The sequence below is a fragment of the Strix aluco genome, chromosome 15 (genome assembly GCF_031877795.1).
Source record: "Strix aluco isolate bStrAlu1 chromosome 15, bStrAlu1.hap1, whole genome shotgun sequence".
Classification (NCBI taxonomy): domain Eukaryota; kingdom Metazoa; phylum Chordata; class Aves; order Strigiformes; family Strigidae; genus Strix; species Strix aluco.
The window spans coordinates 5,053,391-5,075,517 of record NC_133945.1 but is presented as its reverse complement, the minus strand read 5'-3'; the positions used below and the strand labels follow the sequence as shown (position 1 = coordinate 5,075,517).

Genomic DNA, 22,127 nt, shown 5'->3' with positions numbered 1-22,127 from the left:
GGCGCCGGGCCGGCGGGCTGGGAGCGCGGGCGGCCGCTGGCCAAGTTGCCGTGGCGACGGGGGCGCTGGCGCAGGTGCGCGTGCGCCGCCCGGGCCGCCATTTTGGTGGTTATGAGGGAGGTCGCTCAGCGGGTTCTCTGAGGAGTCAGCCTCGCACTGCGGGTCCTGAAACCTGCCGGTGTGCTGGGACAGTGCTGAGGGCACTGTGAGCTCATCCCCAGGTCTGCGGCGGGCTGCGTGCCCGTGAATACCGCCCCGAAGCGAAGGTTTGTTTCCCGCCATCGCCTGCATCTTGGCTTCTCCCTCATTGCCTTTGCACCCAGGCAGCGAGGCTCCTGAGATGGACGTGACAGGAAACATCATTCCTAGTGACATGGAGAGGCTCGGGATTTCACATCTGGGTTGACCCAATCTCTCCAGAAAGTGTTTGTTGTGTTAGGGCTGTCTAACAAGTCTGTGCTTTGTTTTAAACAGAGCACTGCTTGCTCCCAGAGAAGATGCTGGATGACTGATATAACATCCTTAACCTTGGGAGACTGACCTTCTCTTAAATTGGCAGAAGGAGCGACAGTAGGCAGTTTGGTTTTATTCCCATGACTTTTCTTGCCCTTAGCAACTTCTTCCTGTCAGAGCGTAGTACCCCAGCCTTGGGGATTTCCCTCCCTTTTACCTAAATGGGATTCAGTGGTTGTCTCACATGAACAAAGCTGCCACTGTATGCATATGGCATATGAAGTATTTGCAAAGGGGCTTTTCAAGTTGTAAACTTCCCAGGGCATGAGATGAGTTTCACTGTGTGTTTAGAGGAGTGTTGTTGGTACATGCTAATGCAAATAATAGTGACAGTGTAATCATACGAAGTTATATCAGTACTAAACAACATACAGTCACAAACCTCTTAACCTTTCTTGCTGAAGAGAAGATACTTACTCTCACATTTGATTCTCCAGGAAACCATGCAATTGTAGCATAAAATTTAAAAAGCAAAGGTTTTCTGTGAGGATTAATTCTGTAACTTATTAGTACAGCGATAGCCCCTACTGTGTTGTCTCGACTCCTCACGTACATGAAGGAATACATGATGAAAAAGTCTGCCTTATAAACACTTTGAGAGGTTAAAATCCCAGAGTGTGCCTACTCTCAATTATTTTTGTACAAATACAGTGAAAAAAAGCAAACATAAATCCTTTTATCTATCATTTGAGCAGTCAGCAGGGCAATGTGAGAGAAATAGGGAAGAGGAGTAAAAACCAGCTGAGAGCAGAGGTGTCAGCCTTGCCTTTGCTAAGTTTCTCCCCTCTCTGTGCAGGCAGTGTGAATGTGCTTTTCTGAGAACACAGTTACAAGTCAGTCTGGCTAAGAATCCTGAAAAATTCTTTATAAATGAAGGGCTAAACTGCCTGTTGTGTGGCCCCAATTATGGGTGTATATGGTGAGCAGGGCAGAAAACTCTCAGCCCTGTGAACTCAGGTGGGAAGGAATGACTCCAGAAATGCAGATTTTATCGTTCACTGCTGACAGTGAAAACCCTGGGAGTGCTGAGAATTATGCTGACCCTGAATGCACATGCTTTGTTCTTGTTTTGTACTGATGTTATCCCTCATGTTCTTTCGTGAGGTGTACTTAAGCTCATCTTTCATTTGATCGAAGGGAAGCTGTTTGAATGGCCTCAGAAGGGCAAAGTGAGGATACAGAGCATCCATCTGAGCCTCCTGCAGCTCCTGTTCAGAGTAGCAGAACACTTCAATGGGGAGCCATACTTGCTGCAGTGAAAGATCAGCTCCCGTCTCTGGACTCTGACACCTCCACAGTAAGCACTGGAGCCTGCCTTTGTTTCTCACTGTCTTAGAAAAATCTCTCAAAAGGAAGAGAAGGTCACCTTAGCCAGGCATTTCTGAGTAGCTAGTATGGTATCCCTGACGGGCTACCCGTTCTGACTGTTGTAACACTGTGCATTAATCCACAGCCTTCTGGATTACCTCTAATTGTCAAAGGGTAATTGCCATCTCCTCTTGCTGTATTCTTCAGAACCTGAAAATGGGACTGATTTCTCCAGACAATAAGTATTTCTAAGTTGGGAAGAGGAGGGTAGTGGGCATCTTGCATAATAAGCCCGCATTTCTTCTTGTTTTTTCAGTCAAAAATACAGTATGAAAGAAGTATACTGTTGATTTTAAATGAAATGATAAGGTTTCATGCTTGAGAGCTATTCATTCCATTAATGTACTTGCCAGACAGTAGGCCTGTTAGTATGGTTTTCTATGTATGAGGGTCACAGGAAAGTGATAGTCCTGAAGACTTTGTGGTTCACTGGAAAAAGCATTTGGCAGATATTTCAGTCCTGGATTCTGCTTTTTTCCCTGCCTGTAAATCTCTGCAAGCCACGTTGCCTTTTTGTGCTTTAATTCTACCTGCAAAGAAACATATTGCCACTAACCTTTTAATATAAAGCGTAAGATTGATAGATACTGCGCAGTATTCTACACCATTATCATTTTTTTTACTTGCTGGGCCTTAGTGTCTGGGACAGGCTGCCTCTTGGCTGCTGAAGATCTCTCTTCACAGGACAGCAGCAATCTGGTGGAAATAATAAAAGTGCCTGCCTCTCTAGTCCAGGAGGCTAGCTCTGATATTGACTATTCCAAGGTGATAATGTGTCTCGAGACTCAATTATTAGTGGCCTTTTGTCCAAATCAGAATATTTTGTTAATTTTCAAACGTATAAACTTGAAAAAATATTTTTGAACACTTAAAGGATATATTTCCTTCTAATTTAGTGTGGCCCTTAATGATACAAAGGGAGTCTTGTGAGTAGTGAAGGAGCCAGAAATTTATTACCAGGGGTGTTTATTACTTGTTATTAATCCATCGTCAGAAGTAGTGCGATCTAGTGGATAAAGTGTTGGTACAGATTCCATGACTTCTATCACTAACATTTTGGACAAATTATATTGCCTCACTGTTTCTGTTCCTCTCTACCTATATTCTGTTTCAGTTATTTAAAACAACCATTGCATTTTAATATGTGTCTATATAGTATAGATTAAGGCCCAACACTCAGAATTTATTTTTGGGCATTCTTGTTGTGTAAGTGTACAATAAGGTTAAGACAGAGAGATAGCTTTGGTGCCAAGTACCACTCTTACTCTAAATCACATTGAACATTTTTTACTTATAAACAGTCTCCAAATTCTCTGTTTCTATTACATGTGGAAAAAATTTCCTGCTGAAGGAACTGAGGCAATCTATTTGGCACTTACATGCTACCCTTAGTTTGCATTCAAAAGATCTGGTTGTATAATCCCTCTCCTGTTTAATGTGAAACAGTAGCCTGCTGAGCCTGCAGTTCCAGTGCTGCACCTTTGTCCGAGCGGTTTCCACTTGTGTGAGGATGATACATTTATGCATCTGAGATCTGTAACCTCAATGGGCTGGCCTCCTGCATTCGAAAATGGCACTGACAAATGTGTTTTATGCCCTGAAGTACTTTCATTACCCAGATGTGTAGTTTACTAAGAGGAAAGAAGTTCTGTTGCAGTTTGCTTCTTGTTAAGTAAAATTAATTACAGCAGACAGAATTCCCCGCAGTGTGAGTTACTGAAAATGTACATTTGCAAAACAAAGGGACAAGCAGGAAATCTGTGTCCTGACTGCTGAGCTGGTGCTTAATCTCACTTTGGTGTCTCTGCGTAAGGATTCATCTCGAATGCGTATTTTATGTTCAGAAAGGAGATTTTCAAAGCTATTTAAACTCTGTTGTACCAAGTATAGATACTGCTTTGCATTTGGAATAGTGAATGTCAGTATCCTGATTGCAATAAAAAGCCTTCGTGGCCCTGCCCAGCCTCAGCTGGGGCTCCCACCCATGTGCCCAGCAGCTCTATTTAAGCTCAGCTCTGGGCCTTCACTCATTGAGCTATGTTGGAGGAGTGTTGGTTTCTAGCTACAGTCCTGTGTGATCCAGACTTTCAGCTGTGAATTGACTTTCAGTCTTGATCTCTGACCTGCCTCATCACTACAATATTGCCTTATGATCTGGATTCTTGACTCAATGTGGTCACTACCTCTGGTCTGTCCTACTTACTCCTCTTAGGTGCTGTGGGACTGTGCTTTGACTGGTGAGGCTGTTGATGTGCTTCCCCTCCCAGCTCCCCTTCCCTCAGGGAGCAGCCCTGCTCTTCCTTCTCTGCAGTGGTGAATGAGGTAGTGCAAAGAATCACTTGGGAGTTAGAGAACTTGCCTGCTCTTGTCACTGCTTTGCTCAGAGGGATGTTAGTCATCAACCTCCATGGTAATTCAGTGTTTTTCATGGTTTTTACCATTGTAGCTTGCTCAAATGTTAGGCTGCTACAAGGCAGCCTAGGTTGAGTGTTGGGCTATCAGACTGTCTAGTGAGGATGCAACTGCAGAGAAAATTCTTGTCTCTGAACTTCAGTCAAGTGGTGACAAGATAGGATTTGTCACTGCAAAACAGATGTTTAGGTGGGTATTATAGTCTCATTTAATTTCTCTTTTTTTCTTTGCAGTCTGATTGTGAGAGCGATGGGGAGCTTTTCATCTTCCAGAGAGAACACCCAAACTTAATTCCTGACCTGTCAGAACTGATGGAGTTTTCCTTGGAAGACTCACACATGCAGGTTGTTGACTGTTGTGTGCAGGCTGTAACCCCACTCTTCTGGTTGTCTCCAGTGTGGGTAGTTGCTGTTATTTGCCTTATTTGACTGAATTGTGTGATGAAAGAGCATAGTCCCCAGTACTTTCTTCCACTCGAGACTAGATCTTTCTTTCTCTTTATATAATGACCCTTTAAAGTTTTCTCTATTCTTGAGATTTTAGACCTTTTTTTGTCTCATCTCCTTGCAGTTTTTATTATTGTCTTTTTACTGTTTTTATTTTTTTTCTGTGCACTAACACTGTGCAATGACTCCTAAATTTTTAAGGGTTTGAAACAATTTTTATGATTCTAGAAAACGTAGAATTAGGACAGTGTAGTAAGGAGGATGAGTTTGAAATTTATCCCCTGAATAGCTTTTCTGATATAAAATTACTATATTGCTTCTGCAGTGATAAAGATTAGCCATCACAGGAGGCTGGAAGAGGAGCCAGCTGACCCTGCTGTTCCATCATGGGAAGACTAACATTGTGCTGCTTTTTCCCAGTTCTTTATCTTGGTGTAAGAAATGTCATATGATAAGCAGATGCAAGGAAAATTAATTTCAAGGATGTTTAGCACTTCTGGAAGTTAAAGTCTCTAGAAAGTAAACAGTCTTACTGTTTTCCATGATGAATATAGTGTGTGCTGTTTCCAAATGGTGTCTGAGTTGAAGCTGCTGTCTTCCAATCACTTTGTTTTGGTTTATTGTCAGCTTCCAAAGCTTAGGGAGATACGACTTTCTGCATGTGTGTATTTTCTCTACCTGTAGCAAACCCAGGAAACAGAAAGACACCCATGGGAGATCTGGAACAGAGATCTGGAAAGTTTTGGCTTTCAGAAAAAAACAGATGGTGCCCAAGTCATTGCAAAAGATGTACAAGTGATTAAAGATGAGACTTCCAATCTTGCCAGCCATACTGAAGAAATTCCAAGCCAAAAGGGAGCTGGTCTTGAAGAGTCTCTTGCAGATTCCACAGATCACCTTGAAGAGAAAGAACTGGGCAGGGAAAGAGGGAATGCTTGGCTTAATACAGCATTGTCTGTGGAAGAGCTGGGCAGTCAAAGAGAGAGAAGAAATCTGATAGAGACAAAGATACTCTCCAAAATAATTCTGGAGCTGTCACCAGGCCACCGAGAGCTAGATGTCAAGCCTCCCTCACCTGGCATTAGCAACAGTCTAGAAAGAGTTGTGAAGGAAGAAACGTCCTCAGATGATCATCTTCAAGAACTGACCCATTTGTCATTGCAGGTAAGTGGCCCAAACAAAAAGTTTTGGGGAGTGCTGCTTGGGGGGTAGAGGACACAGTGCGTTGCTTGCAGAATCCTACTAAAATAAAGAACTGAAATGCCAAATTCTGCACGTGCCACTGTGTTCTTTGTTGCTTTCATTGTTGCCCTGAATTTGGCGTTTGTTGGGTTATGTACTGTACAAGCTGCCAAAAGCTCTCAGGGCTGTCGCTAGAAGTCCATAACGGTAGCCAAAGCCATGGGTCAGCAGCATGGTTCGTGGTCTTGTTCAGGAAAGCCAACCACAACACCTGTCCCTTGGAAAGGCCGAGAACCCTTGTGCTCCCAGGTGGACCTTGCATTAAACCAGTGAGCTTTCCAGCCTCCAGCATGTTCTCTTTTCTGTAGCACTGTGGTAATGCTGGAGATGAGAAGAGAAGGTGGTTAGGGTTGTTCCTGGAGTCTTAAATCCCTTCCACCTAAGGCAGGTGCTTATATCCGTGGGGTGACCAGCTCGTGTGCTTAACTGGTATGTGGCCCCAGCGTGGAGAGGTTGTTCTCTTCAGTACTGTAGTTATAGATCCCTACTTCCCATATTGATTTTTAAGATCATTAGGACTTAATCAGCACAGAACACAAACCTGATATTTCTGTTCAAAGCCTTCTATAGAATCAGAGTACAGATGTTTCCTTTCCCCTTTCATCCACACTCCAAAAAAAGAAAAACTTTTTGCTGTTAGAGCTCTTCTAGTACAGGCAAAGAATGCAGCTGCTTGGCTGGTTTTTAAATTGTGCTGCATCATTTAACCATGCCGTTATTGGAGGGGACCTTTTTCAAGTGGTTCAAGGTTTAATTCCCATCTCACCTCATATAAGTCAGTTGCTCTGTTAATTCAGGAGGTGTGATTTTCCTTTCAGAACCTGTTTGATATCACTGACTTCAATGAACTGAGGTTTGATGCTTTTGGGTGAGTACTGAGACTAGGCTCAGTGTATTCTCACTTCCATACCATGAGGGCAAAGCTGTATCCTCGGTGTGCGTGGTGTGTGTGGTTAGATTTGACAACTGCTTGTTACTTGCCAGCTCAGCAAGGTACCTCAGTTTATGTCAAGTAAAGTTGTTAAAACTAATACACAGTTTCTTCTTGATTCTAATCATATCGGTTCATTTGAAAATTATTTTTTTTCCTTAAGTCCCTTTCTGTATTAGAAATGGAATTGTGCAAATTTTCATTTCTTTTTCTTCTGGACCCTGTATAGTACTTACAATAGAGTTATTCAGTTAAGGGTTAGGGGAATAAAGCCTTAATATAGCAGGTTAGATAGTAGTTTGATCTTTTTATTATACTGGTTTATATTTAAGCACTGTTACTGAAAAAGAAGCTTAGTACTAACTGTACCATAATTGAAGTGAATGCATATGTTGTCGTTCTCTTCAGACTGTTTGATAAAACAGCACCTGTACTGACCTGTGATATGGTTCTTGTTGTAGTAAGCTCAGTTGTCAGTCATTCTTCACTCTTCCAGACCAATACATCTCAATGCCATTGTTGAACCAGTATTAGCTTTGTGTTGGTGTGAGAGACCGCAGCTTGTGACTCATCGGGCTTTTACCTTTCATCACCTGCAACATGTAGTATTAGAATAGATCTAATCATGGTTCAGGTATGTGTGAAGATTTATTGCTCAGGAAAGAGTGAGAATCTTCTCTTAAATGGGAGAGGTAGATGACAGAGGTTTTAACAAGGTGAAATCGCTTGTTTTGGAGACTGCTTCTGAAGGCCTTGAGTCATCACATGAAATGTATGTTAGTTGTAGTTGTGACATAATTGTTATAATTGACAGCCACCTTTCTTTAAAAAAAAAAAGTACTTCTAAGTCTGGTGATGGTATTTCAGACGGATGTGGATATTTTTAGTTAAAACTTTCATTTCAAATAATATTCAATGCTTTAAATGCATGTGAACTTTAGTCATCACAGACTGCTTCTCACACGTAAGTAGAGCCGTGCGCAGTGCGAGCGTACCCTCAGCCAGTGTGTAAGACTTGTAGCAACAAATTTAATGATCCTATCTTCAGTGTGGGATAAACAGCTGTGGGATCGCAGCTGATGATGACTGTACCTAGAGGAGTGGGAATTTACCCTGGTCTGAAGTTAGAGGGAGAGGAGGGAAAGGCCGTGGGCCTCGTCTCAAAGAACTGAAAAGCCAAAAGTCCTTCTCATGTTAGTGGCAGTGAGAAGTTCTCAGCATTACTCAGGATCAGAATATGTATGCTTCATCTTGTACCAGGCCATCTTTTAATCTGTTTTACTATCTCCAGTGGTTTTCTGTAGCCTGTATCAAAAGGGTTCATGATTATCAGCAAAAAAGCCTCAGCAGGGTAGATGAAGCAGCTGGATAGATGCACTGTCCAAAGAGATACAGTAAATACATTCCTTTCACTGCAGCTCTTCCTTGTGGAACTGCTGAAAGCAAGCTGGCAGTGTAAGTTAGGGACATCATCTTTTGGAGATGGGAAAGGGTGAGGAAAGTTACTTGGAGAGATGGACAGAGGGAAATAAAAAAATGTGGGGATCTGGTACTGTTGGTGGATTTGAAAGATGAAGGGGAGTACTTGCTGTTGGAAAGACTCCACCATGTGAATGCATGTGGAAGACTGAGCCATGTGGAGGACATGACATGAGTTCTGTCTCAGCTTATGGTGAGATGATTTGGGTGGATATTTAGGATGGACTTACGTTTTTCCTTTTAAGGAGCTGCCAGTTCAGTCCATTCTAGAAACATCTTTGCAGTTTTAAGTGGGGAAGGAGAAGGTACTCCACCTTTCTTACATTTGAATGAACATTGGTCAATCCTTTACTGATTTTTCTTAGTAATTTTATTGCACTTGGCTATGCTAGACATGCAGAGCCTTGGCAATGATGGGAGGCGAGCGGTGTTCAAGCAGTAAATAACCTTTTGTTAGTCATGCCAACTGTTGAGGCTCATGCTGAAGCAACTGTGTCCAGAGTGACACACTGGTTCATCTACTGGCAAGTGATAGTGGCATAGTATTGGAGATAAGTAAGGTGAACTTCCATGCTATTTGTGTATTCCTGTGTGCCAGAAGAATCTGATGGAGTTACTACAAAGAATGTGAGTCAAAGGGACTTTTATTTTGTAGCAGTCTATGGGAGTGAATTTTCCACCACATTTCTACTGTCTTTCAGAATACTGGGAAATGGGATCCAGGCAAGATTCTTGAGGAGCTGGAGCAGCAGAAAGATAACACTCATGCAGAAGTTGCTTTCTCCTCAGCAGACCATGGTAACATTGCTAAATTAATACCAACTTTGCTGAAAGTGTACAAAAATAAATAAAACTTAGGTTCCTGTGTTTAAGTCATTCCCTGCAGCATCATCTTGAGTGTTGGAAATCATAGTAGGGTTTTTAATGTTTCTATAAAACATTTTTAGTTAGCTTCCCTCAAGATTTCATCTTGCTTTCATAGCTTGAAACCAGTGCTTTGTGGCCTGTCATGGCCTGAGAGTGTTTCAGACAAGATGGTGAAGGCTTGAAGTGGGTTAGAGCCAGATGACAGTATCTTTCTCCTTCCCCTTCTGACAGGTTGTAGAGAAAGGGACAATGTGAGAATGGGGGAAGGGTATATTGGGTGATCCCATGGCAGAAGACCACAGCTGGTGATTCTTTTTGTTGCTCTTCCATAGAGACCTTCAGGAGTAGGTCTGAAAATCAGCTCATGGAAAAGCTAGAAGCGCTGTGTGCCCGGCAGTCCAAGATGGTGTCCCTGCACTACAGGTGGCCATCAGCCAAGCTCTCCTCGCAAGAACAGCAAGAGAATAAGTAGGTCCTTTTCTGTCATATACCCCAGGTAATCATGACTGCCAGTAGGGATACCTGGAAACACGTGGTGTTCTGTACGTGCTTTTCTCTGTAGCCTCTGCAGAAAACTGATCTCATAGTTGGAATACGGTACAGGAATGTTAAAGGGAAAAACTAAGACTCAGTCATTCATGTACGTCTAATGATAAGCAGTCAGTATCCTGCCACCTTCTCCATCAACCACTGATTTTATCTAGACCTTAAGAGACACTTGGGACAAATGGGAAAGGCGGGAAGACAAGGCTAAGCAAATTATCGTGGCCACATTTTTTGTCATCTAGGGTATCAGTTTCTCTTCCTGGTACCTCAGTTTTGCTAAAGTGTACAGGATGATTTTTTTGTAGGCATTGGTGGAGATGTCAGTGCATCGTGGAGGGTTCTGTGTGAAGGAAGTGGATTTCCAGACTGTTCAGAGGGAACATCATCAATGGTGGCAGCACAGAGGAAACAATAGTGAAACAAACCTGTAGAGGGGAAGTACCTTCATTGCCAGAGCAGGGAGAGCCACAGAGATGATTTGCATTTTGTATGCTCTGAAGGATAAAATAGAATAGCTGAAGGAGGCAGAGAGGAAAAAGGGACCTGTTTTTACAGATTGACACTGGTCTCTTAAAACTTGCAAGCTCTTTGGTACCATAACTGCTTTCCTTTGTTCTACAGAATGATTTGACATCAGTTTTTGGGAACTAAATATCCCTCATCGTGCTGCCTGTGGTCTGTATTCCTCAGGGGAAGCTGAATCTTTGAGTTCAGCTTTGAAAGGTGGTGGATAGTAGGCAGAAGCAGAGTTTGAATCTGTACAGTAGCCAAGCACAAAGCTCCTCTCACAATCCAATTTTAATCATAATCCACACCCTGCAGGACTTCTTGTCTGGATAAGGCGGAGGACATGCTGAAACAGTGTTTTCTATACTTAGGGATGTTGCCTTGCTATCATCTTCACGAAGTTCTCTAAGGACAGACATGATATTACAGTGCCTGCCAGAGCCTGTAACTGTGTACATAGATTTAAGAGATGCTAATCCACAGAAGTCAGTAACACTCCCTGATGAGAAACAAAGGTAAATTCTGACTTTATTGTTAGTGAGAAGTAAGTAACAAAAAGTGGGGAAACTGAAACCTTCTCTCTGTATCTCATACTTGTGAAATGTAACTTTAAAAGTATTCTCTTCTTCCACACCGCTGTGACCTTGGTGGGAAGGCATATCCCCTATCTGAGCATAGACATATTCTCAGGAGAGAATAACTCGTCTCAGGACAAGTAAATGTGTGGGGATGCAGGCAGCACAGAAAGGACATGCAAATCATCCCGGGAAATAACACGGAGAAAGTTTCCATCTATAAAGGAGCGGGCAGTGACTGCAAAGCAATGCTTGCAGTCCGAGTCGGGCTAGTGTTCTGACAGCACTGTGTACAAACTGGACATCCTTGGCTACATTCCTGGCAAGCAACTGTAGGTGCTGATTTCTGTCTCCTCTGTGATAAGTGGGCCTTACAGTCAGTTATGGGAGGCCAAATTCTTCTCAATCTGCAACAGGTTCTGGCAAACCTGTCCTTTCCCCAAGAGCTAATTAGTTAATAAACAGCTAACACATTTTGATGTGGCTGCTTGATTTTTTTTTTTTTTAATTTTTTTTTTCTCCAGATTAATAATGTGGAGAACTATCCTTTAACACCTGGAGATCTTCCCTGAAAGTATCTCTCCCTTTTTTATAATAGTTCTAAGACTGCACCCTAGAAATGATGAAAAGACAACATCCAGTTGGAACAGAGTTAACTAATATGGTCTAATTTGTTTCACAGTGCAAGCAACAGCTCCACTGAAGAAGAAGAAGAAACTATGACAATTAAGGACCAAGCAGAAAGGAGAAGGTAAGATTCTTTACCAGGAGCCTATTTCAAATGATACGGTGTTCATTTTTTCTGAAACTAAAATAATTGCCCTAACAGTGATTAGAGTGAGAGCTCACATACTGAAATATCTCCATTCCTTGTCTTTCCAACAAAAAAACCCAATAATAAAAGTGCTTCAATCTGGCCCCAGGAGATCACTCTTTTCTGTTGCATGGTAAAGATACCGAAGCTAGAAAATGGTTGTTGATCCTTGAGGCAGTATAGCACCTTGTTCCTGTACAGCTGCATGGAAACAGCTCAAAAGACAGAGTAGAGCTGAGTGGCTGGGAAACCTGACTCTTTCTCCAGACTTGTCTGAGTGACATGAGAACTGGTTTTAAATGACTCAGAACCAAACTTTGAAAATGTTGTAGGGAGTTGACTCAGACAAACCTTTATTTTTAGAAATAATAAAATAGAATAGAATAGATGTTGATTTAAAGAGAATATCGAATACATTGTGTGGGCAGGGATGCTCTCAATTCTCCTTAATTGGAGGGGGGAGGAAGAGGGGAAGGAGGAGAGGGTGTGATGGATGGAATCCTAAACTGTAAATTCTTCAGTAGGCACAGATGCCAGCCATTTCCTGTTGCTAAACTCAGGGCTTGATTCATACCCATAGGTTGTTAGATGTTTGCTTAATGTGAAGCAGATATGTGAAGCTGTAAACATCTTACTGCCTTTATGCTCTGGATTACATTTAGAAGTCTGATGCATGTAAGTTCACATTACAGCAGTGCAGAGGACAAGCAGAACATTTGTATTGTTGTGCCAGCCAATTACTTTTTTTTTTTAATGGTTTGAAAGAATAAATGATTTGACAAGGAATGGAGCCTGAACACTCAATATAATTTAGAACATCTAATCCAAAGCCAGTATAAAGCAGGGACAAGATGATGCCTGGGGAGCTCTTGCTGGCACTGATGCAAATGCAGAAGTTGCATCACTGTAAATCTGGACTGATGGAGAGCAGAGCTTAGCTGATTGGATTTTGATTCGTTTTAGTGTTGCTAAAGAACAAATGAAATGCCTGGCAAATGTTATTCAGTTCTGTTTCTAAATAAGAAAGCCTCACGGTCTCAGGAGGGCAAGATTCTGATCTCATTCACAAGGAGTCAATGCCAGTTTCACTCTTATCTGGATGGAATTATTAAATGGCTACATATTCTGTAGTACAATATACCTCCATATTAGGGCCTTGGAGGGTTGGTTGTCTTGATCTGCAGGCACTTAGCCTAGAAGATATGCTGTTGGTTTACCCCTGGAGTGCTGAGGTAGTCGGTGCCATCTCTAGCACTATATGATAAGGCTGCTCTCCAGTACATAATGCTCTCCTAAAATTACCACTACTTAGGCATACTCAGTAATCCAGCCATCAATGTTAAATGTTGGTTTGATGGTTCTGGATATGGTGGCAGGAGATGAGAGATCCTTAAGGAGAAAGAATACTCTCCATCTGGTTTTTCTTTGTTCTGAGAAGTATAGGTTTAGTTTAGCTAAGTACAGCAGTACAATGCTGTGTATTCATACAGGCCACCTAACCACATCATTAATATCCAACTCAATCTGTTACTCAGTCCATGTACTTTTCAGCTACCACTAAAATAAGGTATATTATTTGCTCATAATCACCAGATGAGCTACAAATTGATGGTTATCTTCCTGTAGCAGATGACTTGGGAGACTCATCACTGAACAGAACTGCAAGACAAAATAACCATATCTGCCCATTATGTCGTGATAGTCCATTTCGCAACAGAATACTGTCACAATACTGTGGTTGCTGACAGTTTTGCAGTCTCATTAACCTGGAGGAGACATGAATGAAATGAAGCCAAGCACACAAAAATCCTGAAAATTATTAGAACTTTTCTTCTGTATGTATTTGAATCCCAACCCCTGTATCCAAAGGGGATGAAAATCTGTAAACTCTAATTTGCGTGCCAACGTTACATTTGTTCAGGACTCTTCTAGTAGGTGTGTGTTGTGCCTGAAATGCAGAAGGGATCAGTAAATTGCCAGTAAGATCAGATTCATGTTCTGTCACTGTGCTGTTTTGTGTTGCCTGTGTGCTGGTGCTGCTATTACCAAGAGCTATTATTTGTGTAGATGCCCAGTCCTTGTTTTGAGCTGTCACTCATGAGAAGTTCCTGAGGGTTTGAATTTATTCATATAATGCTTTATCTTGATTAAATCTGGTTTCTATTTTCTTCGCAGGAGGAATTGCTCAGGGAAAAGCCTGCTACTGCAACAACTCCATATAGCCCGTAAAGAAGCCTCAGAGCTTCTTTGTAAAATGTCTACCCCGGCTGAAAAGCTTGAAGGCATAAAACAGGATCCAGAAAGTCTGGAAGCGATAGGTTCCTCTAAAATAAGTCAAAACCAATATTTTAAAGTGAGGCAAGAGACAAATAAGTTGATTCCCAGAAAACTAATGAGATTGAAACCAGAGACAAGAAATACCCCCTTTTCAGGCCATGGGGGCAATGGAGCTGACATAGAAAAAGAAAACAAAATGGAAACTGAGAAGGTTCAAAATTCAGGAAATGCTCTGGAGTCTCCTCTAACTACAAGAGAATTGCCAAGGTATCACACAAGAGAAGTTGTCAGTGGTTTTGATTATGGCTTATCTAATTGTCTAAAATTAAAGAACATTACTTATCCAGTGTGTAAGTTGGAGCAAAAGGATGTCTGGTTTTCTTACCTAGAAAGACAGCCAGTCCTGGCAGCCATTGCTTAAAGCTTTAGAGGCAGCCGGACTTAGCAGATCAGTGAACCGGCCTGGGATTAGACATGCTATGGCACTTCTGACGTAGTAAATTTAGCCATTGTCTTTAGTTTTTATCCTGTGTAAGAAGAGGGTAATGCACTATTGATCTCCTTTATGTACTGAGATTTACTAAGCACAGCATCATAGAAGATGGGTCTGGAAGGGTCTGTCTCCCTGTATCAATACAGAGTGAGGTAAAATCAATAGAGAGTGAGGTAAAAATTTTCCCTGGCAGATCTTTATATAACTTGGTCTTGAAATCCTCCATGGTGAGGGTTTCTTGACTCCCCAGCTAGTACATTTTGCTGCTTAATTATCCTTACAATTGTAAAACTTTTCCTTAAGTCTAATTTAAATTATCCTATCTTCAATTTAAGCTTATTTTTTGTTGTGTTCCCAGGAGGTGTGGAAAATAATTTCTTCTGTTTCTCAACATAAAAACCCTTTTACAAACTGGAAGAGGTATCTTAACTCCTCCTTGTAACTTTTTTCCCAAACAAAGCAAATCTGACTCTTTGACATCAGGAAAAATGCAAGAGTTTAGAGGAGCAAAGTACAGCCATGAGGAATGGATTATACCACAGGAATATCTTGGAAAGCTTTAAAAAAGAGAGAGAAATAAGAATAGTATCAATTGAGGAAATAGCAGAGTTATTTGGGCCTCTGCCTCCTTGGGCTTAGTTTAATGTAGTGTATTCTGCATAAGGTCTAATTTTAAAGTGAAATCAGATGGTTGCCTTATGCACCTGCCCAGCTATTTGGGAGAGCTCCATTATACTGACTTTTCAAAGGTTATGTTCTGCCTGCTATTTTCAGAGTGAAATTTAACATTTTGACTTTGACATATGAGCACTTGAAAGAATTAGAATCTGCCTGCTCTAGAGACTATTACTTTTTCAGTGTTAAACAGTTGCCTGCCCTGCCACTCGGACACTTCAGCTACTGTGTACTTGGTTTAAATGGCAGATGGTTGGTTGCATGTTTTTTTTCTCTATGGGATTCCTGACATTAAAGCTCATTGCTTCCATCAGTTCTATAAAACTCCATTTTGTCTACCTGTTAGCCTGCCACATAGATGGCAGACCATGGCTTGGCAAGAATCTGGGTTATTTATTGTTGCTGAGTAATAGCTCACAATGACTTAATGAATTTCGGTTTTCTTCCTTGCTATTCTAATTATTGTTGGGGCCCCTGGGGCTTGAAGATTCAGAAGAAATTGAACTTAATATTTGCCATGGAAATGGCAGCTGAAATCTTTCTGCAGAAATCAAAATATGGAAAGATGGGAGGCCTTGGTTTAGGGCAAACTTGTCCCTGTATTGTAGCAGATAGGAACGGAAACAGACTGACAATTTTGGTGTGGAGATGGGGAGTGAAACATCACAAACACGCCTCTGCTTCCTGGAGTTCCAGTCTCCAAATAGGTTGTCACCACTTATCAGAGGTTTGAGGTCTGCTCCTTTTCTTTGGTGGTTTTTTTTTTTTGAGAGATGATTTCATCCAATGACAAGTTCTTGTGTCCCCCCACAAACACCATAAGTGCTTTCTAAATCTATTTTAGCCTTTTGTGTCATGATTCACCCTCAAGTGTGTGGTATAAATATAAGAAAAAAGAAATGCAAACAGATGAACGAGGGTGCTTTTTCTCCCAAGTGAAAAGCTTAAGCGAAGCAGAATCTGTATATTTTTCAGGACAGAAGAAAGTAAAAAAGAGCTATCCCAAAAGGAAGAACAGATGAAAGAGAGACACAGGAGATGCAGATTCCAGGAGCAGCTGGAGAGACTGCAGCCTCAGCAGTCAGTTACTGGAAAGCAGCCCATGGCAGAGAAAACCCCTGTTTTGTTCCACATGGTTAGTAGTTCAGCGTAGGACTGTCTCTTTCAGAATGGCTTCCTGGCCAAATGCAAGTGTGATCCTAGAACCAGAAAGTAATTTTCATTGCATTATTTAAAATCTGTTTGTTATGGAGTGCCATTACCTGATGAGATGAGCAGTCCCACAGCTCTTCTCTTGTGCTAATAATACCTTTCTCTCCTTTCCTGTATGGGGAGTGCTCCCCATACAGCTGCCCACCAGGTTTGACGTGTCGGGGTGTGGCAGGAGTCCTGGCTTGAAGTCAGTGGGCTCAGTGTCATCTACTTCACAGGAGCCAGACTTTCACACTTGATTTTTCATAACTCTTCAGAAAAAGTGAAATATTTTTACTGTCACAATTCTAAAGCAAAGCCTATGCAGAGTCCTGTCTGTTGTCTGCCCTTAGCAGCTTTGTATTTCAGTTTTGTGTGTAGACTTTGAGGATTGTGGTTTTAGTAATAGGTTTTGCTTTTGGCTGATGTCCTGATTAAGGGAGTATGAAGTGATCCTGATTTTTCCCAGAGCCTAAAATACGGCTCAGAGGAGAGGGCTGTTTTTCCTCCCGAGAAGATTTGTATATGTAGTCTTAATTCATCCTTGCCCTGATTTCACTGAACACAAGGCCAGCTGAGAAGGTAGAAGATGAGAAAGTCCAGAATTTGTCTATGAGTCCACCAAAATTACTTACTTGGGCTAATAGCAATAACAAAACTCTTCTGTCAGTACAAAAGTTGAAAGACCTTACAGCCCTAAATTGGGGAGGGACCATTCAGCTTTGTTTTGTAAGCAATTGACTACTGTATTTCTGCAAATTGAAAGCTTATTTTTTTTTTTAACACTGGATTAATCACTGCTGAGAAGCAAAGGACTAACAGACAGCTGAATTTCCCTCTGTCACCCTGCCTTGGCAAGGACAGTGCACAGAGCTGTGTTCTGAAGGGTACAAAGGTTGTGAATCTGGTCTTCAGCCTTGCTCCTTTCTCAGTCTGCTGGGAGGTATCACCAAATTCCAGTTAGCCCTTATTAAGATGCAGCACTTACTTGCTCATCAGAAATATACTTGAGCCTTGCTAACTCATTCCTGACAGTGCACTGAGCGATTGCTGAATTGTTCTGTACCTTGGTCATTTCCCATATTTGCTGCGCTGAAGCCAATAAAAGGAAGATAACGGCTGGGTAATGTGGTTTCTCTCAAGTACAGCTCAGGGTATATCTACACTGGACTCTTGCTGTAACTGAATTGCAGTGTAAATATGCCCATAATAGATTTAATGATGTTACTGCCAGTTGGTCATGGCAGCATGGATGTTGGCATAAGCTAACCAGCCCAGGATTTACTTGGCTTCCGATGCCTGAAGGAACAGCTAACTGGTACCTAGGCTAACTGACAGCCTGCTTGAGGGGAAACCTGCCTGGACTTATGATGCACTGTTGGTAGAAACAAAATCAGCACAACCCCTGATAACTGTGTTCTGTGGGCAACTTTGCTCTTAGTTCTTCTTCAGAAATATTCATTATTAAAATTAAGAATGAAAAATGTATCAGCATCATCTATCAAATACAACAGTCATTTATAAGATTACTTGAAATTCATCTTGACAGCAGCATTTTTTCTTTGCATTAGAACAGGTTTTTCTTTTCTTTTTTGCCTTGCTGCACATAGGAAGACAGAAAAACCTGAATGTTTTGACACTTAAAACTAAAGAAGCTGTAATTTGGCAGCTGTGTCTCAGTGAAAATATCTAATATCTATATATAAACACATATATTCAAAGAACGAACCACAGTATTTGACAGAGTAGCACACTTTCAAATTTGTTTTTTAAGTCTTTTGTTTTGGCAATGATAGATGTTCAGATCTGGAACACTTGTCATGGTTTCCAGAATTCCTCTGGCCATTTGTAATGTACATAAATAATTGAATCGAATAATAATCCAAGGGAAAGTTTAGAAACTGCAATTACTGTAGCTGAGGTACTGGGAAAGAAATGCAAAGGAAATTTTAAAAGCTGCATTAGGGTTACATTGGAGTTATTGTCTAAAATTTGAAACCAGTGAAATTCAGATTTAATGCTGCTGTCTTTTTTTTTTTTCTTAACCTAGTTCAGTCAAACTCTGTACACAGCTTCACTCTGTGGGAAGCACTAATATAAGAAGCAGGTTTGGGAAGAACAATTTCAAAACAGTGCAGGTAACTTAGGAGACTAAGAACTAACTTTCAGAGATAGTTCAGCATCTAAAGAAGGGGCTGATATCCAGTGGTATTTTCAAGACATGCAAGTACCAAGTTCCCCTGGAAATCAGCAGGTTCATCTAAGAATTCTGCCTGTCAAGTCTGCATCTTTCAATGTCTGAATGCTTTTGCAATCTGGCCCACCTCTTACTTTTAAAAATGCATGTAAGAACCTGGTCTCTTTAATGACTTTTTTCCTGCTCCCCTCTACCACCAACACTTTCAGTGAAACTTAAGACTGGCATAAGTTGATCTCTTCAGAAATGGGCCCCTTAACCACATTTTTAACCTTTGGATCCAATTTGGAACTGATTCAAGCATCTATAGTTCTGCTGAAAGCCAGCAGAGTGGTGATGTGATCCATGCTGTAAGGTCAGGTTGAATTAATAGTTTCAAGTAACATACATAGAGTTTGTTTCAGCATTTGAGCAGAGTAAGTGTTATTGACAAGGGAGACAGAGAAGGAATGCTGCACAGCATGTAAAACAGTTAAATGGAAGATGTAAAATGAAATTAGTTTGATCTGTCACTTCATTCATCTTGCATACTATGATAGAGTAACTTAGTACTAATGTTGATTTCCATATTACATTCCCATTAGATGGGATCCAGATAGTAGTTGTTACTTTTGCCAGGCTCACATCTGAGTTTTATGTCAGGGAGCAGCACAAGCGGGTTACTCTAAGGGAAGGCAAGCCAGGAGCTGCAGATGACAGCAAGGCAGCGCAGGGGCAGAGACCTCACCAGCAAGGAGTGCAGTCCCACAGTACCCAAACAAGAAAAGCAGAGCAGGTCCACTGAGGGTAACCAGTTGGCAAGTTTGTAGTAATGAGGTAGGTCCAAGGTCAAGGCCAGAAAGTTAAGTCAGAGACAGGTCTGGGTCCAGTGACAGTACGTGGGGTCAGCCAGCAGCCCTGTGATCATCCAGATGTCTGCAGTGATGAAGCAGGTCTGAGATCAAGCCACAAAGTCAAATCAGTTGGTTGGGTTCAGATGACTGAGGTGAGGCCAGGCAGAGGTGTAGCTGCAGTGTAGCTCAGTCAAGGACCAAGGGCAAGTGTCTCAGCTTAAATACAGCTCCCAAGCGAAAGGGGAAGGGCCCAGCAGCAGCTTCACACAGCTCTTTTCACAGCACTCTCTGAAGTCACATGCCTGAGCTTGTGTTAGAACTGGCCTTGAGCATAGGCAGCTAAACCACTGCAGGGGGTGGTGCTCATGGCCTGATACTTTACATCCAGCTATAGAATTGATTTAACGGACAGCAACTAGTATTTAGCTTTTATTAAGCTCTTATTATTGGGACAAAATGGATGTTTTCAGCAGGGCTTCAGCTTGATTCTCTCTTTACCTTTATTGCTTTATCGTGATGTGGCAGAACAAGATAATGTAGTTTGAAAGCTATTAGGAACCACCTTGTTACCAGTACCTTATAAACACGGTTTTATCTACCTTGTGCAGCTAAACTGTTTGGAAAATGAATGTGTTGACTCATACTGAGGCATCTAATTTTTCTTGGCTACACAATCACTTTGACTAACCTTGTATTAGTAATTATATTGCCATGATCATCATCTTATTGCAGCTTAGCCTTACAGCTGACTTACAAAACAAAAACATTCAGGCATGCAACCGAGTCATTCTAGCTTAACAAATATATTAGGTGGATACTTTCTCTTTCCTCTCATAAAACTAGACTCTATAACCTTTCTGTTAAATTGGTAGATTTTTTTTTTGCATTAATACACTGTTGATTTAGCTTACTGATGTCAGGTAAAATTCTCAACCAAAAAATTTTCTGCTTGCATTCCCACAAAGCTAAAATTAACAATATACTATGATCAAAATCTTCCTTGGCCTTTTACAGCCTTATTCTCACTTTGATCTGATATCACTTCTATAGGAAAATCCCTGACAAAACTCCTGGATCATACTTACCATCAACAGTAGTGCTGAAGCATTGTATGTTCATTGACTGTGATGGTTACCCTGGATTAGCACAGTATAACTGAAAGTAGAGATTGACTTCCAAAATGTGTAGAAGTATTTTTAGTTCAATTACTGGTCCCATATGGGGGTTTTTTATGTAGTAGGTGCCTTGATCTGCACAGATGTCAGTAAAATGCTTTTGATTCTTTACCTGTCTTACTAAAATAGGTGCCTGTGATTTCCATTAGTATTGTATGGGGTTTTTTTAAGGCAGCAGTGTTGGCATCAACATTGGAAATTACCATTTTCTTACATCTTACCTGAGCACAAAGGGTTGCTCAAGGACATTGACTGTGGGTCCCAGGATCCCAACCCAGCAGTTCACCAGCTGGACCATCCTACTTGGGCATTTTAACAATTCCATTGTGGAGCTGCTTACATGAATGCACTTAGGTCATGTCCTAAGCAGTATTTTAAAATTCTCCCTTTTTATTGCAGTGTGGAAAATGCATAAAGGAAAAGAACTGTAAGAAGGTGAAATTCATGTCTCAATAGAAAGAATATACAAAGGCCTGATCTACCAGTTATGAAAAGAATAGGTGTTGTGCTAGTTCTTACAGAAATGCCAATTTATCTCCAACAAAGTGGTGCAATATATATATTTGGAGAAGGCAAGGAAAACTGTAAAATCTTATTTCAGTTATAATGATCTTGTGACACAGTAACCGAATTCTTCTATATCTGTATTACTCTAAAACTGATCTTGTAAGTATAAATCACCCTGTGCCCAAATGTTTTCATTTACACTGAACCAAAGCAACCCTACGTTTGCAATTGAACCCAGCATTCACCCCTATTATTTCACTATAGCTTAAAAAAACCCCCCACATTAATTGTAAAAATTGCAAAATACTTCGTACACTAAATCTTTTTCTGACATCAGAGCTGAATTTGGCTTGTGCTTCACTCTAGGTCTTCTCACTCTCTTGGACTGGCTCTGCGGTGTTGTGGCCAGCAGTGATGTGCCAAACAGCCAGCAGATGGCCCCTGCATTCCTCCCTTTTTTTACAGCGAGGTATTTAATGAGTTCCTGAAACAAGATTAAAATCTCTTGTACTTAATGAACCTGCTGCCTCAACTCAAGAAAGGCTTAAAAATAAACTAAGGCAATTAGAGATGTAGTTAAATTTAGCATGCAAAAACAGAAGGCCAAGATTCCTGTTTGTACCACCAGTCCAGCACACAGGATTCAGAATAGCATGGAAGTTCCCAAGAAACTGTTTTTCTAGCATAGGCGACTGTTAGCTGGCACAGAGCCTGTATTTCTGGCCTCCTCTTCATCTTCCCACTTGATGCCAGTGAAAGCAAACGGGGGGGGATTTGTTGTCCCAGTACTTTATGCTTAGGTTGAGTTTAGCTGGTTTACGGTCTCCTTGGCCATAGTCAGCAAGGCAGAGGAGCTGAGACTCCTGCTGCCTCTGCCACAGCTCACGGTGGCACAGATCTGTCCTAAGGATCTAGGCCTTAAATGTCTTTGTTGTAAACAACTTCCATTACACAGGCAGAGTCTGATTGCTTGCTCCCCGGGTTTTCTGAGTAAGAGATGTTATGGAAGTGTGTGTTTTGGCACTCTTAGGGCAAAAAATTAAAGCGCGTCAGAAACTTTACAGACTGATGACTCTTGT

The 22,127-nt window shown here is 41.4% G+C and overlaps 1 protein-coding gene across 8 annotated transcripts in view; it reads left to right on the top strand.

The window, feature by feature from the left end:
• Positions 1-22,127, top strand: part of DNAAF8 (dynein axonemal assembly factor 8) — a 94,676-nt gene that overhangs the window by 254 nt on the left and 72,295 nt on the right. For 2 of the 8 annotated variants that reach the window (XM_074840853.1, XM_074840851.1), the window contains exons 2-10: positions 1,651-1,810; positions 4,527-4,637; positions 5,424-5,903; positions 9,093-9,189; positions 9,591-9,726; positions 10,683-10,826; positions 11,569-11,637; positions 13,876-14,244; positions 16,121-16,280. In XM_074840853.1, coding sequence (XP_074696954.1) covers positions 1,664-1,810; positions 4,527-4,637; positions 5,424-5,903; positions 9,093-9,189; positions 9,591-9,726; positions 10,683-10,826; positions 11,569-11,637; positions 13,876-14,244; positions 16,121-16,280 — 1,713 coding nt within the window. In that variant the 5' untranslated portion in view covers positions 1,651-1,663. Of the gene's footprint in view, positions 1-34; positions 1,811-4,526; positions 4,638-5,423; positions 5,904-9,092; positions 9,190-9,590; positions 9,727-10,682; positions 10,827-11,568; positions 11,638-13,875; positions 14,245-16,120; positions 16,281-22,127 lie in introns of those variants that run through there. The other 6 variants (XM_074840850.1, XM_074840852.1, XM_074840848.1 and 3 more) reach the window with 6 other exon arrangements.